General features: G+C 44.9%; 1 protein-coding gene across 1 annotated transcript in view; it reads left to right on the forward strand.

The window, feature by feature from the left end:
* Nucleotides 1–4,061: 4,061 nt before the first annotated feature.
* The window catches only part of kdrl (kinase insert domain receptor like), a 60,084-nt gene continuing 46,603 nt past the window's right edge, over nucleotides 4,062–17,542 (forward strand). The window contains exons 1-3 of the mRNA XM_035409395.1: nucleotides 4,062–4,674; nucleotides 15,130–15,226; nucleotides 16,820–17,022. Coding sequence (XP_035265286.1) covers nucleotides 4,611–4,674; nucleotides 15,130–15,226; nucleotides 16,820–17,022 — 364 coding nt within the window. The 5' untranslated portion in view covers nucleotides 4,062–4,610. The remainder of the gene's footprint in view (nucleotides 4,675–15,129; nucleotides 15,227–16,819; nucleotides 17,023–17,542) is intronic.

Consider the following 17,542-nt stretch of genomic DNA (forward strand, 5'->3'; position numbering starts at 1 on the left):
ATACTTTCAATTAATCACATGGTAAGTTTTTTCCAGCATTGAAAGGCAAAGTAAAAGAGCCAGTTGTCAGTTAAGGCTGTTGCTATATCCATTTTCTCATTGCACTTTTTTGTAAAAAATAAATAAAATTCTATATAAAAACCCAACCGTACACTGGATACAGAAGAACAGTTTGTTGCAATGCTATTATTTGTCCACAAGATGGTACCATACCAAAATCGACTAAATCAACCAAGTATGCGTATTGTCCTTTGTCGACATAGTAGTTTTCTGGATGTTTTTTTTTTTTTTGCCCGCGAGCTTTTTTTTTTTTTTACAATATATCCAAGAGGCACTTGATGGTGTCTAAGATAGTTTTATTACGTTAATTTAGATAATGCTCTTATATCCAGAGCGAAACAATAATGTTTCTCTTACAATATTAGAGAAACATAAGTGCATTCACCTGATTACTATGACCAACAGTGCCTGACCTGGCTAACAACATTCCCCGAGCAGCAAATAAACACGCAACATCCCTAAAGCAGTAGTGCAATATTCTAACTGAAAGATCGTGCATATTTTTTTATCTGCCAGTTCATCGGACGCAAGTAATCAAAAAGCAAGGAGTGATTGATGAATTATGTGTTGTACCTGGTGCTCCTCATTAAATGTTAATCTATGAATTTATAGTACACAGGCAGACTTTAAATGTGTCTTGTGTGTATGGGCACAGTTGGAAGGGGCAAATATTTTTTTTCTGGAGGAAATGCAATGTTTTTCATATTCTTAGAGAAAACATGCATGCTGAGTAAAACAGATACAGATGTATATGTGAGGCATTTCAGATATTTGTTATTACTGTGTGAACAATAGTCCCCTGGAGCCATTTTACTGTGGGTCAGGTCCATTCCCATGTGTGAGCTATAAACCTCTTATAGTAATTTAGAACATGTTAATAAATAACTTTTAACTAAGTGACTAATTATAGGAATTGTTCCTAAAAAGCAATCCAGCTGAAAACCTATCTCTCCGTTACTTCTTCATTTTGAAAGAGAATCAGAGGCCCTGTCAGAAGGATGACAGAGCACGGTGGGTTAGCTTTGAATCACTGCGACCTCATCATGTAACAAACAAAACAGATAAAATGCATCAGCTCCAAAAAATGCACCAGCCTCAGGAGGACAGTGAATGTTTTTGAGATTTAATGTTAACCTAAATCATCCATGCCACTGTGCAACAGCAGGCCTTCAAGACACATAGGTAAACAGTGTCATTTACACATTGTCTAGCATGGGCTTTAGGTTACTGGCCGGGGTCTGTCTGAGGAAAGCCTTTGTTGCTGCCCTGCAGGCTGTTGTTTCAGCAAGGGTTTTATTGTTGTGTTAAAGGGAAGGCTTCAAGCTGCTTTCATAGAATTGGCCAGTCCCTCTAATTGTGTTTTTGCATCTACATTCTAAAATAAAATGTCTTAAAAGCCCACTCCTTTCAGCTTGCAGCTTCCAGCAATTGTTCTCGTCTCAGTCTTATCTAGTAACCCTCTTGGCCCAGGCGGAATTTGTATTGGTCTAAAGACTTAAATACAAGAGGTGACATAGAAAGTAGCAACTGGACACACTGTCCAAATGCACAGGGGCATATTTAATTTAAACTAGACAGTGTTCTACTTTTGCTTGTTTAATATTTTTCCCTTTCTGGTTAGATATGGATAATCAGTGAAGTGGCTACAGTGCCGTGAAAAAGCAAATTTCAACTTAAGGTAATCTTAAGCAAATGCTGTATTTTCTTTACGTCAGACCGGTGTCATCCAAAAAGTTCCACTTCTCCACTTTCATCTGTTCATAGAACATTATCCCAAAAAGTTTGAGGATCATCCAGGTGCATTTTTGCAAATGTGAGACGATCAGTGATCTTTCTCTGGGTCAGCACTGGTTTTTTCCTTGCTACTCTCACATTTTCCCCCAGTTTTTTTCTTGTTGTGAAGACATGAACACTGACCTTAGTTTAGGCAAGAGAGGGCTGCAGGATGTTCTGGGATCTTTTGTGACTTCCTGGATGAGGTCTCACTGCACCCTTGATGAAATGTTGGCAGGCCAGCCACTCCTGGGAAGATTCACTACTGTCCCAGAGCCTTAGAAATGGCTTTGTAACCATTTCCAGACAGATATATTTCAACAACTTTTTTTCTCATCTCTTCTTTCCTTTTTTATGACATAATGTCCTTGTAGAAACTTTGTGGTGACTACTTCACTCTGATGGTATGGTTCAATATGAGTGAGGTTTAGATTCAAAATGGCTGGCTGCAATCAGCCTGGTTTTGTTCAATCAACTGAATATAATTATTAATTAAATTTGTTGATTTAATTGGTTGATTGAGTAACTAAGGGGGAAATTACTTTTTACATGGGTGATATGGATGTTTGATAACTTTAAATAACTGTTTGATTAACATTAAACAAATTAATCGATCATTTAAAAATGTGCTTTGTGTTTACTCAGTTTCCCTTTGCCCTTTATTACATTCAGTCTAAAGATCTGAAACCATTCAGTGTGACAAATATTCAATTACAGAGGAAATGAGGGAGTTTTTTTTACAGCACTGCATGCCTCTTGGTTTTTTACTCTTAAGGCAAATTTTTTAACGCAGTGAATACATCCCAAAGGGGAATCTCAGCTCAGTACAAAGACCATCACTTACAAGTCTGTTTGGATTTTGTGGGCACACAATATCGTGCTAGGACATAATACACATACACAAGTCAGAAACATTTACATCATTAGCCTCTGTGGTGAAATAAGTAGACAGCATGGTAAAACTCAGTAATGCTGAAGATATATAGACACACACACCAAAGAAATTAAGGAGACACAGTCGGGAGATACATTAGATTGTGTTCCACATTATGAGTCTATTCAAGAATAAACCTCAGCTGTTAATAATACTGTAACCTCTTACAAGCTGTTGTGTTTTCCAGTAGGTGTCAAGTGTTTGTTAACATCCTACTCGCTTGAATATATGAAATTTCCCAACATGACTGAATCATCAGCACTTACTCATTTAGCATTTCACAATATTGTTCCTGCAGCCCATAAATCCTTTCAAAGTGGTACAGTAAGTATCCTTTCTGCTAAAGTTGTGCATGAGGTCATATAAGAGTGGCATCATTTCCACATCATGTTATCGACCGACTCCTATAGCCCCAGTATTGGTTTGAACAGTTTCTCCCTGGCATTGAAGGAGACATGTTGCCTCTCTCTCTCTCTCTGTATGACGATCTGAACAGTACAATATAGCTGGACCCACTTCTGATGTCACAAACCCCTATTTATGACAGAATTATCATGAAATTAAATATTGAGTTGGGTGGGGACCCATGGGCAGGATGTTCAAACGTGGAGGATGTCCTACCTGACACACAGACTCCCAGGCGGAACTCTGTCAGGTAAACAGCGTGCTGGATGTCCCCTCACGCTGGGGCGTAGCCGAGGGTCAGAGGAACCACGAACGAGATTATTTACACTGATATATAAAAAGCTGCGTATCCTGTTTCCAAAGATAAAAATAAAATTGAGGTAAATATTTATTCCAGATATTTGGACAGATGTGTTCTCTTCGATGCTGTGCAGTTTGTTTATCTTTATGAATGCACACAGTTTTTACTATTGTCTATTTGTCAGTTTAAAATAATTGTCTCATTTAAATTTGCTTCACAACATTCAGAGGACATTTAAAAAGGAAACAGGACATTTAAGAGGCACGACAATCAACCTGTTTATATACAACCGATACAGGCTGGCCTGTTGACATGAATCATTGACATGATACTGATATCAGCATTTATAATTATCTATTCTTTCAACTGCCTAAGAAAAAGCATATCTGCGTATTACTGTATTAACACTGAGTAAGCAGCGGGTGTACAAACATCTGCAGAAGAATCCTTCAATGAGGGAAGAGACTCGCAGGGGTTCTCGGCGCGGCGCAGTGTCGGTAGAAACACGCGCTTCTCCTGATCCAGTGACGTTGCCTCCTTCCTCTGTTTTTCACTATAAAGGGATCCTGGGCAGAGCCAACAGCCACAGCTGAAAACTGCCGGGGTAAAATATATCCCACAGAATTGCTCATGAATCGTGTTCCTTGCCGATAAGGAATCTAGTCTTTTCCTTTGTATTTTCATATAAAGGCGCTGATTTGAACAGTTTTTTTCTTCTTCACTGAAATCAGTGACCGGAGTCAGTAGCTGTTTTACAGAGACGCGAATCAGAAGTTCCATTCACTCGGTCCCAGGGAGGCAGGCAGAAACCGTCGCACCTGCCCTTTCGGACTTATCTCTGTCTTTTCAGCGACACGAGAAGAGCAACCAAGTGAGGTCCCTGAGCGATAGACTACCATTTGGATTTTATACCTCCTCAGCATTTTTAAAGCATGTAAATTGGATAAAATGATTTCTTCGATTTAAGTTTCATCTTTCGTGACCAGCATCCCATCAGCTGGGTAAAGGGGAAAAAAAGGAGAAAGGAGTTTTATGCATTTTACTTTAGGATTTGAAATTTGTTTGGTATATTGCCGCAACTGGTTCTGGTAGTTCGGGAACTTTACAAAGGGATTTTCTGAAACTCCTCGTGTCAAAATGACCCCAACGGACTGCGCGACATTGTCATTGCTCCTTTTGCATTGTTTTACATCCATAAATGGTGAGTCACGTGTTATATTGTGCTGCTTATGATATTACTTGAATGTGGGTTAGGTAATTGCAATGTGCAGATAGCAGCATGTATTTACTGTTTTACAAAGAGACTACTGACTAGCTAGCAGTACGAACCTGTCCGTTTTATTAAAAAGTTGAAGCCTGATAATAATCTTCGTGTGCTGGTCAACTTTCGCAGAGGACAATTATTTTAAATATCGTAATTAGGCAAATCAGTGAGATTGAACCTAAAAATATGAAAATTATTTCACTGTCAGTAAAAGTAACATTGTTTGCGCTAATCAGCTTACCTTAATTAACAGGAGTATGACTAGCTACTTGTAATTTGTTAATTGCACGTAGCCTTATGTGGCAGTGGTATGAAAAAACGTTTGTTGCTTTACCAAGTCAGAATAATATTAGGCTAATATGTAATTTTAGATTCACACACAGAAAAAGGTTCAGTGTTAAATCACCTCTCACAGAGTGCATATGGTCCCTAATTAACTCATATATACTATGTTAAGAGTTGAACTAACACTGGACATTTTACTCTGTAACCTATTTTTATTTTTATTATCTACATTTTTGTGAGATTGTTTCACAGGGCGGGTGGCAAATAATTTATTTAAGAGTTGGCATTTCTGTTGTAAACTACTGCAGTCACTTTTAAATCAGTGATTAGTAATGCGCTGTACAGTATATGATGGAATAGTGGTTTCCTGCTATCACCGAACGCTGTGGTGAAGACCTATTTGCAGCAGTCGTTTCCTCTTGGCATCGTATTAGATCGTAGAATACTTGTTGTAGTTTCTCCGTAGTCCACGAGAGGGAGTGAACTTCCACCGAAGCAATGGAGCAAAATGCGTTAATAACTGTACACTTTAATTGAATTCTTTTTTTGAAAAAATCAGAGGCTTGAGGCAAGTATGGGTTTGTTCAGAACCTGGCCATTACTGTCTGTGAAGGTTTCACTGTTGCACAGTGTGTGGAGGTAAAATCGGGGACTAGACCGAGGTTGTATAGTCTGAGCATGTATAACCAGCCCATCTTCAGATTAGGCAAAACACTGAAGTTAAGCCATCCAGAATTGATTTGATTGCCTGGACAATATTTTCAATTTTACAAACCTTTACGAAAGGGTTACAGGAGAAAATGTAATCACGTGACTCTCTTACGTGAAAGGCTCTGCTGTGATAAAAACGTACGTCGGAGTACATTGTTTCCACATGGAAGCTGTTATCTTGATGCCCATTCTACATGAAAAAATCCAGAGTATAAAAGGTGCCTGACCTGGTATGTTCTACAGATAAGTGTGTTCCTCCTCCTGTCCGTGTAAACACAAAACACAGGCCAAACTACAAACCCAAAACAGGAAATACAGCACCCCCTTCCTCCCACCCCACCCCACCCCCCACACACACAGTTTTCAAGCTTTGTCTGTGGCACATCCGAGTAAATTTCCTTCAGTGTCTTTACGTTGTCACAGAACGTGGGAAAGACGCCGGGGAGGAAACGGGTGGAGGGGTCAAGAGGCACCATGGAATTGTTCTGGGCTGCAGAGGTCACGGAAACGCGACCCATTACCTGAGCGGAGATTCCTTCCCCGCGGCTCCTCGGGCCCGCAATCAGGCTGAAAAATGCGTCCAAACCGCCTGCGAACCGAGACAATGGCCGGAGGAAAGGACCCCCCCCCCCCCCCATTGTTTTCTAAACTCGGGCTCAAGCTGTTTTGCCATTAGCCAGGTTTCAGGGCCGAGCCGGAGGGAGGCTCGTTCCTACGCCAGACAATGCAATTACAGTAGGGCGCTGCGCTCTGCTGGTGTGTGTTTCTTCATCTGTAGGCTGCTAGAAATGATCAGCATCAAGCAGTTTCAGCTGAAGACGACTGCCCCCCCCCCCCCAACTCCTTCCAGCCCCCATCTTTGGTTTCAAGCAGGTGGTGTGCTTTAGAAGGAGATTCACGTCAGGAGTGTGACTTGGATGATGAAAAATTTGACGTGGGAAACTGCACTCCTGGCAGAAAAGGCGGCTGCATTTCTTTCTGACACCCGAAATGTAGAATATGGTCCTGCTTTGACATTGCAGCTCATCCCTCCCGAGGCTCCTCCAGCTGATGAGAGAGGTGAAGCAGTCCCTCGCCAATTAATTATGTCAGTCATTTCGTTATGAGCACATATTTCAGCCTGTCGGCGGTGTGATATCACGCAGTCCTGTGCCTTTTTTTTCAGCCCTCATTTTCTGGGCCGCTGGCACTGCTGAAAGCTCAATCTGTTCAGCGGAGACAGAGGGTTTCCTGTGGCTCTCTGCAGTTGATCACGGCAGATAGATGGATTTTTGTTGGAAACCGTCCCACTTTCAGAGATCTTTTCTGGCTTCAGAAGTAGCCTCTGAAAAAAAGCGCGCGGGTTTATACAGTGACGACTCAGATTGATCTGCAGCATCTGGCTCCATCTCTGTAGTTTTCTGTGGTGGCAGATGATTGTTATAAGTGGCAGTACCCCCCCCCCCCTCCCTCACCCCCCCTTCACCCCCTCACCCCCTCACCCCCACACCGCCCCAATCAGTGCATGGGAGTTGTTGGGTGTAGGTCCCCTGGGCAGGACACCCCAGCATCAAATTGATGGGAACAGAGCGTCCCCTTTCACCTTTGGAGAGAGGAGCAGCCGGCATGTCGGGAGCACCAGGGCCCGTGTTTGCACAGATGCAGAGGAGGCTGAGGGGCGAAGGCCAGGCAGAAGCCGGGAGACGGAGGAGCGTTCCAAGGGAGGGCCGATTCACAGGACAGCAGGATTTTGGGTGGAGCGGGAAGGAGCGGAGATCTGTGGCGAGCAGTCTCACAGCCTTGTAACAGGACGCCCTTTTTCACTGAGATAAGGGAACCAAACTGAGGGACCCAGAAGGAGGTGCACATTCTTTCACGGGTGCAGGTGCATAGCTTTTTCGGGAAAACAGAACGGTGAAGTTAGTGACGCGTGGGAAATTTTGCATGATTTATGGATCACGTATCATGTGATATTAAAAGTTGGTGATTGGTGAATTTTATTGGATGCCTGCTGGACTAGGCTCAGCATTCTAGAACTTTCCATGCAGACTGTTAGAGGGAAGTTACATCATATATGGGCATGGTGCCGCCTCTCATTTGCGGTGCCAGGATACCTTTTTCAAATGAACTTGCACCCCATTCTTTTAACCTCATCTCAATATGTTGTGGTTTTTTAAACCTGTCGAGATGCAACACACACCACAACTGAACCATTTATTAAGGCTGAATGAATTGAGCCTGTTTGAGGGAAGGAGACTTGCAGGTTAAGATCACAGAGCTCCGCTTTATCCCCAGGCAAGGAACCGCAGTACTTCAGGAAATGCTTCTGAAAATTATCCAGCAGAGCTTTATACGCGGATCACTTGTGAAATGTTTTAGTGATACGAGCTCAATGCGATAAGAGTGTCCATAAGTCAAATTCATAATCAAAGAACAATGAGATCCCGTTCAAGAACAACAGAAGAGAGTCACCGGTTGAAAAATGCCTTCCTGTTTGAGTCCACTGCACAGGTCTGATATCACATTACCCGTTACACGGCTGCACGCGGTTGACCTTTCCCCACTTTGTATTCTGTGGCAAAAATGAACCGGGGGAAGGGGGAGGGGGGAGCAGGGGGGGGGGGGCGGCGTATCAGATCTTCAGAAACCTCCGTTTGGAATTTGTGCTTCAGGTCCTGATGTTTTCATTAGACTTTTTTATAAAGTTGCATTTAATGAGTCAATGTTCCTGCATTGGACTGGTTTTTTATCAAGGTATTATTTTTAATAAAAAAATGGTTATTATTAATTTAAATTTTTTTTGCTGTCGTCTGTTGTGAGATTCATGGACTGGGGTCGGCCAAGGGCAGGGGAGCACGTCCCTCAGCCCTAGTTTCGGCTGCTGGCCAGGCCTGGAGCAGCCGTTCCCAGTGAGAGGCCGTAACCAAGACCAGCATTCCCTTTGACTTCGGTAAAATATTAGCAGAGCTGTTGATGTTGGCAGGTCCCACATCTCCTCTACCCCTATGCTGCGCGATGAATTCTTGGATGGGCTTCTTGAAAACAGCGACAGGGGTTTTTTAAAGGCATCATTAAGTTTGAAAGACTTTATTTTGCTGTCCAGTGTGCAGCTCTTGACAATGGCATCACAAGAGGTTTTCTTTTAACTGCCGAGGCAATGAAATATCATCAGTCATCTCTGGCCCTAAATGATGAGTGAAGGTAAATTAGCTGCTGAATCGGAATGGGCATCTGTTCTGCCAGACATTTATGACAGTACACGTGTTCCTCTCAGATAAAACCAGGGCGGAATTTGAAGGTCGGTGTCTTTATTGTTGAAAAGCATTTGGTATTGCAGGAGCGTCATTCCAGTTTGAGTCCCGGTGATAAATTGAGCCTCATGAAATCCAAGCTAACGCTGACGCAGTCTGGAGCAGCTACCCGTCCTCGCCAGATGTTGTTACATTTTGTGCGGGTGTGCAAGTGTGCATGCGTGTGTGGGAGTGGAGTTACTAAATCTCCGAAGACTAATCTACGAGCTAATAAACTGTTTCTTCACCCTCGGTGTTGTCTTAACCTTGGCGTTGGCGAAGAATAGGGATGGGAGGAACGCTTGCAGCGGGAGAACCGTCAGCCAATAGGAAACCGCCCACATCAGAGGCTAGGAGAGCAATGGTAGCACCTTGGTGTTTTTGGCAGGTGGTCCCTGCTCCTGTCAGGAGGTTTTCAACTTTGGGTGATAAATCTGCCATCAGCACGTTGTACATCACGCAGGTTTGTCTGTCTGCGGTCTGGCCCTGAGGACCTGGATCTAAAGACAATTTACCATGAAATACCAACAGCGCGCGAAATTCCTGCTGGAGTCGTAATTTATTGCAGCTGCGTCACCATGCCTTATCGAGGCAGGGCGTAGATGTGTTTTAAAGATGCCCTTGCATGCTGCATTTTGTCTATACACCTTGCAGCATTGAGAGAGTCATTCATTTTTAGATAAGTAACCTTTGTACAGTACACAACTAATGTGTGTATACGCTTTTCTGTGACCCACCCCCTATTAAAATTTAGCCTAAAAAGTTCATAACGTGTCAAAATAACTGCATGTACATTGCAGTGCATGCAACAAGTGCAGCATTCAATCTGACTGTTGCGACTGTCAATGAAAACGGTATGCTATGTTTCTCACATGCATCTCACAACCGATCTCCACCCCACCCGTGAAAGACCAGTGGATCCCAACTCACAGTTTGGAAGCCATTGTTCTCGATGATGGCCGGGGTGAAGTGCTATTGCTGAGCTGCAAAACAGGAAGTAGATTAAAATAAAAGTGGCCACTGTTTGCTGGTGGCCACCATTGAGTTGCAGCGCGTGTGCCCAAGGCCGGAGTGAATCACTGATGACTCAGTCTTTTTATATTGTCTTTCTTTCTTTCTTTCTTTTCTCTTTCATAGAGTTGCTTGCGATTAATTTAGCCTCTTGTGTTCACGATGCTGTCAGAATTAGAAAGGAATCGACAGTGGCAAGAGAACGAGGCATCAGCATTGTGCAGCGTTGTTGTTTTCACCTTGATGGCAGTTTGTGTGGGGGGAGGGGGGTGGCTGGGGGGGTGGTCAGCCCCTTATTGTTGGGGGGATAGTGCTGGGTTAGAGGAAAAGAAGGCATGGCTAGTAGATAAGATAATTCCACATATTAATCTTGCACTCCTTGGGGTTACGACAGGGGATTTCCTTAAAACTGAGAGACAGAGGGAGTTCATTAATAATCCATTAAGTCTTGCTTATATCAGTCCTATGCCTCACTGTCTTAAAAATCCAGGTGTATCCTCCAACACAGCAGTTTCCAAACTGTGGATTGGGACCCACTTATAGGGGTAAGGGGGTAGAGGTGGGTCAGGATGTCTGCATAACCAAAAATGGCCACACAAATACATTCTCCATTTGCATTTCCATCAGATGAACTGACAAAGTACAAGGGCTGCAGGTACTGCACTGGTTACAGTGTTCATGCTGTTGTTAAAAACATTTTAACTGTTTATTTGAACACATGTAGTGGGGTCAGAAAGTTTTGGAACCGCTGTTCTGACAGGCCGTGGTTCCTCTGTTTGCTTGTGGATTTAGCAACATTGGTTATTTGATCCCTTGCGATACAGTACATCATAATAACGTGACTGTTGTGTGGATAACGCAGGTGTTTGGCAGGAACACATGCAGCCTTCTGTTTGAATGTCCCAAGAAAAGCACTCCCCTGTCCTGGGTTAGGGCGTGCATGTCAAAACAACAATCAGTTTGGCAAGAAAAAACTGATTCCTCGACTTGGTATTTGCTATAATTTGTTCTGCTTCCTTTGATTGATTAGACTACATATTTGCGTGCCTTTAGGCTTGGCCACATGTGAAGGAAAGGCTCTAGTCCAGACAGCGACGGTGTGTAATGAAAACACAAGGCGGCGGAAGCAACAGTGTGATGGTCCCGCAACAACGGCTTTTTTGTACACTCCACCCCCCCACCCCCCCACCCCACCCCCCCCCCCCCATCGACTCCGCGCAGAGAGAGGATTAGGAGTTATGAATGGATCCGCGAGTACTCCGCTGATGTACATTGTGGTTAAATAACTGGCACAAGAGCCCAACGGAGTGTGCTAAATATGGCAACCCCACGCCGCCGAGCACTCTCTGTTCCTCCACGCCCGCCTTTTTCGTTTTAATGGCTCCTAATGAAAGCCAGACCCCGAGGCCCTTCTCCGACCACCACAACAAGCGCAATTTCTGGCATTTTGTGGCATTCCGCCGGTGGAATGCGGAGCACAGCTGTTCGGGAGGGGGCGAGCGGCTCGCTGGGGTCAGCGCTGGGCAGGGGCAGAGGGAGTGTGGGACGGAGGCCGTTAGAAGAGGGGGTCTTTTTAAGTGGGGGGCTGCTGGGGGCCTCCCTGCTGACCCAGCCAGCTGTGGCTGCTGAGGGGGGCGGGAGAGGAGGAGGGTGGGTAGGTTGAGCTGCTGTGTGTGTGTGTGTGCACGTGTGAGTGCGTGCATCTATGTTGGAGTGTGTGTGTGTGTGTGTGTGTGTGTGTGTGCGTGCGCACGTGTGAGTGTGTGCATCTATGTTGGTGTGTGTGTGTGTGTGTGTTTGCAGACATGTGTGTGTGAATCAATGTTGGAGTGTGTGTGTGAGTGTGTGTGTGTGTGAACAAGTGCACGTGTGTGCACGTGTTTGTGTGTGCTATGTACTTGCATCTGTACGTGCAGATGTGTGTGTGTGTATGCGCGTATTTACATGCCTTTATGTGCCTATTTGGTTTATGCTTAGCAGGGATAATGATGGGAATTTGGCATGGTTCACTGCTAGACTGAACTGCTGTGTTTGTGTGTATGTTTGCTGTGGTTGTTTGGTATTTTTGTGCATATGCGTGTGACTGTGTGCGTGACTCTTTGTGTGTGCGTGTGCGCACGTGCTCACGCGCATGTGTGTGTGTGTGTGCCTGCCTGCGTACGTAGGTGTGTGCGCATGCCTGTGTCTGTACGTGTGTGCTTGATTGGGTGAATGACTGGGGTGGTTGTTGTGACTGTATACTGTACTGGCTTGATTTACAGACATTCTGTAAAATAGGTGATGACTGCTGTAAAGCTGAGGTGTTGGGCTCAGTTGTGTCTGCCTGAATGTTTTAGCTGACTGTGTTTTCATGCCTCTATGCAAAATTCCATTCCAGGCAGTACTTAGCATTCCAGTAAGAACACATTCATTTCCAGACAAAAGAAAAAAATGCTGCAAGCAATTTGCGGATGACAAATTAGGCTGTGACTCAAGAAGTATATAAAGCACATGTCCAGCACGAGCTCTGGGAAATAAACAATTTTAGTGGTGTTTTCTTGCATAGCGGGAAACTGTACGATGTGAGTGTGTCCCTTCTATGAGAATTTGTTATGTGCTCAGCACGTCTTCTGCAAGTCTCTTCCGATTACACACTAGAAAAAATAGAAATTTACCATGACAGGTGTTGAAATTACCGAGATGAAATCATATGATAATTAATTCTGCGATGATGGACACCCGTCCCAATTACCATGAAAGCAACCAGCCACTCAGTTGCTCATCTTGAGGGCAGTCGGTCTCAGAGCCATTACTCTCATCCATCTCTTTGATGCTAAGAGGCATCGGGCAGTTTTCAGTGTCCTGAGTGATGTGGCTATGGATGTGTTCCCCAGCTCTCTGGTGTTAAGGTAGAAACCCTTAGTACGGGGATGACTGAGCTGATCAAAAGGTTGCTGTACTGAAGTATTCACACATAAGAGAAGGATGTGTAATGCTAATGAGCAATATAATATTCATTTATGCAAAAACGGCACATAAAAGCGCCTGAAAAGCTACAAACGCTTGTCTCTGTGGTGGTACCCTATAGGCACATAAAACTGTAGCCAAGCAAAATTCATGTGGACCTTTTTTGCTTGCAAAAGGTACTTATTGGTACCAAAATAGAACATTATTGCACCTTTCGGGGTACATTAGGGAAATATGGAAGAACAAATGTATACCTCGATTGTACCTTTATTTATGAGGGTGTGTCTAATGAACCAGGTTTGGGAGGATGGACAGAGGGTTCCGTGTGTTAGAAGGGCATAACCCAGAGTGTCTAATTCTGGGAGGTGTACAGCTGTCACTGTAAAAGGCTCTGACACTGTTCCCTTCCCCTCGCCAACCTTGGACTGCATTAAACAATGATTCTGTTGCAGTTTGAGAGGAAATCAGAAGTAAGTGCCAAACTCTGGAATACAGCTTGTTCTTGGAATACAACTGTCCCTGCTTCCACACAACCCCTGTTTATGTGTGTGTGTGTGTGTGTGTGAGAGAGAGAGAGAGAGAGAGAGAGAGAGAGATATGGAGAGAGAAAAATAGATAGCGGGAGAGAATTGGAGATATTGTGGCATTGTGTAATACCACTGTCTAGTTTTTTATGATACTTCTTAGAAGCCCAGAGGAAAGGAACATTCTAAGGAAGATCTTTTTCTTGTCCCTTTCACTTCCTGACAGAAATAAGCTTCATTTAACATGTGAGATTTTTACTATTTTCTGCTCCTGAAAAATAACCCTTCACAAAGATAACAACATAAGCTCTTACAATGTTTTTGATTCATTCTCACTGCAATGATTTCTATTTGTCTGAAATGAACGAGATAACCACAAGATCCCAGGGGAAACTCATGAGTAATCAATAAGCACTGCAGCCAACCAAAGATAGCCCCTGCATAGCCTATGCTTCCCCTGTTCCTCTTAAAATGCCCTTGATTTGACCTGGATTGATCTATACCCTTGCTCTTCATTTCTCCTATGGGGGGTGGGGGTTAGGACAAAACAGTTCAGAGTTGACTTATCTCAAAATAATAATCTGATTCATTTCTCAAGAGATAAAGAAAAGACTATTGTAAGCAGCAGGTTTTTCTTCTGGGAGTTTCCCAGTAGAAAGGGCAAACTGAATAAACTTGTTTGCCTGGCCAGTCATCTGGCCAGCACAATGACAACAGAACCAACACAATGACAGTAGTCAGGGCGTTTGGGGAGCACGCTCAAAAGAAGGAAATGGCGTGTGACACGAACTGCAACACTTCTTAGACGGGGGAGAGAATGACAGTGTTTCCGACTCATGGCTCCATGAGCCAGGCCTATCATCGGGTTTAATTGGCTAGAGACCGCATGCTTATATTTGTTCCAGTAACATTTCATTCCCTCGCATTTTTTCTTTCCTTGTTCCCTGCTGCTTTCAAAAATAGCACACGCAGATTGAACAAGGTCAACGGTGAATGAAAAGCAAAATCTGCAACATGCAGGTGGGGGCGTGGGGGTGAGGTATGGCTAACCAGCCCACCCCCCCCCCCCCCAAAAGTGGAAAGGAAAAATCAGCACCAGAATGCTAAAATTGTAAGAGGGACGTTCTGTTATAAGATCAACCGGATCTGATCTCAGAGTGCCTACTCTATGGGCCACACAACTGTAGACAGCAACACCTCTCTCTGGATCTGTGGCACAGCTGTTCCTCTCACACACACACACACACACACTCACACACGCACACACACACAGGGACACACACACACACAGGCACATGCTCCTGTACCTTACGTAGCAGTACGGCACACATCCAGCAGCCATCTGCAGTCAAAGGTGTTTCCCTGTCAGAGCGGATGGACATTTGTTTATTGGCCGATCTAAATATAAAGTGCGCAGATGTAGTCGCACACACACAATGCTGTTCTATGCTAACGAAAGGGAGCTCGTTCACACATTTTACAAATTAAGCCCATTTACTGTACCGAGTCAGCAGGGGCATTAAGGATGGAATAGCTTTTGGGCTGGAAATGCCGATGGTCATTCTGTGTGCTTTTCACTGTGTTGTGAATGTACACGAATGCAGGAGATCTGTGGGTGTCTGACCGAGTGCACTATGTTCCCACAGGGCAGGTGGAGGGGCTGGAGCTGCCCACCCCTCGGCTGTTTCCTGCAGGTGACAGACACCTGCACACGGTCGGGAGCTCGCTCAGCCTCACCTGCAGGTAAGGACCTGTTTCTGTTTCACCTGCTTTGCTGCCGCACTGCAGTGTAATGCGCAGAGTGACACTTCAGTAAGCCTACACCCTTCTGGAAAATTCCCTCACCTTCTCAGGTACTGTCACTCTCTTGCATTGACACAGTCGCAGAAATATGTAAGTGTACGTGCCCGTATGCACAAACACACACACACACACAGATAGAAACACACACACACGCGAGCACATAGATACACACACACATACACACACACACACACACACACACACTTATATATTTCCCTACAGGAAATGTCTCTTTTTCGTTTTTTAACTGCCTCGTCCGTTCTGTTCACTACAAATTAAATTTAATGCTTCACTTTTATATTGAAAAAAACAGGGCACAGTAGTAGTTTCTAGCTTCCCTTTTCCTGTGTGACTTCATGCAGAGGAGAATCTGCTCTCCTTGTTTTGTTTGGAACGTGGTCATAAGCGCAACAGGTTCTTTCCCTTTCCCCCCCCCCTCCCCCTCCCTCCCTTCTTTGGAAGGTCAGGAAGTGAGCGTTGGTATGAGGCCAGGTGCTGGTGTTCTCTGGACTCCATCACAGCTGTAATAAAGTCCTGCGTTTTTTAACGGCCCCTCATTAGAGGCACGGGGGTAGTTCGAGTGACCGCAGGAGAGAGAGACTGTGTGCGACACGGCCATCAGTGGCATCATTTATATTGGGCGGGAAGGAAGAAAAGAGCCGTCGCCCGACTCGGGCGCATCAGTGAAATATTGCGAGGCCTGTCTTGCGTCACTTCTCAGTCACGCCAAGAATGCTGCCCCCTGTGGACCAGGCTAATGCAGGCCATTCCCTACATGGGCATGTATGGATGGCCTGGCCCGTACAGTCTCGGCTTCTGGCTCTCCTTGATAGCTTTAAACTGCTGACCGGTCGTGTCGAAGGCAGCGGCGCTGGTATGTGAGACATGTTGAAGGTCCCCTGGGACCGCTTTAATGGGACCTTTGAAACAGACTTTTTTTAGAGAAAAAAATGTCTGCTATTTGAACACATCATCCCAGAGACCCCGTTCCCACGTGAAAGCTCCCAAGTTATCTGATGACGGTCGATCGAGTGATTCGCCTTCAAACGCTTCAGAATAAACACGGCGAGCAGGGCCTGCGAGCCTCGCGGTGAGGAACGCCGGAAAATCCGCCGGCGAGGAAACAACGCGAAAGGCGCCAAAAACGAGCCAAAAACAAGTCTCTGAGACGTGCGGCCGTGTGCCAAACAGTCACATCCAACAGTTTTCCAGATGTGTTCGGGAAAGAAGAAAGCGGTTTGTCGCGCAAAATTCGAGCGACAAACCCGAAATACCTTATCTCTTGAGAGAGTTGCAGTAACTCGCTCTCGCCTGCGAGTGGCGTGACGATAAACACCCAGTGCCCAAATTTTCTGCTGCAAAAAACGAAATTCAAATTCCGTGCGCTTAATCACCCGGGTGGTGACGTTCTCCCGGTCGCTGAATTGCTTTCCGGCCGCTTTGGGGGGTGATTGATTAATTCTGGGGAGAAAAGGGTTTTTTTTTTTTTGGTGGTGATGAAAAGTGAGGGGAACCCCCTTGTGTCGCTGACAGGGGTTCGGCCCAGCTGACGTGGAGCCTGCCCCGGCGCAGCCCGGATTCGGAGGGGGTGCTGGTGGAGGAGTGTGATCGCGGGACGCACAGCCACTGCAGCCGGCTGGTGGTGCACAACCTGACGCACAAGGACACCGGCACGTACAGGTGCAACTACACCCACGCCCTGGACGAGGAGGTCACCACCTACGTGTTCGTCAAAGGTGAGCGCCACATGCCCCGCAGGCTTGCATGGAAGAAGCAGGCATCAGCGCCAGGGATACACTATTTCAAACATATGTTTGCATGTGCATTTTGCTTGTACTTTGGACACCCATCTAGCTTCCCATGTCAGATGATTACATATCTGATTCATGATCAGGGTCGTCGGGGGCTGACGTCTATCCCAGCATGCATTTCGTTAGAGGCAATAATACACCTTGGGAAGGTCACAGATACATTGCAGGTTGAATACACCATTCACTCACACACTGATACCAATGGGCAATTTAGACTCTCCAGTTAGTTTAACCTGCATGTCTTTGGACTGTGGGAGGAACCCGTAGCACCCAGAGGAAACCCACACGGACACACAGACTCTCACTAGATATATTTATTTTAGTGTATTATAATGTATTTTGCACATCACTGGTCACTAGATGATAGTCACAGAATTCTCCTAGAAAATGGAGTAAAATGACTTCACAGCAAATAATTGGATTTTAATGATATTAAAAATATTCC

This window comes from Anguilla anguilla, chromosome 3 (genome assembly GCF_013347855.1).
Source record: "Anguilla anguilla isolate fAngAng1 chromosome 3, fAngAng1.pri, whole genome shotgun sequence".
NCBI lineage: Eukaryota > Metazoa > Chordata > Actinopteri > Anguilliformes > Anguillidae > Anguilla > Anguilla anguilla.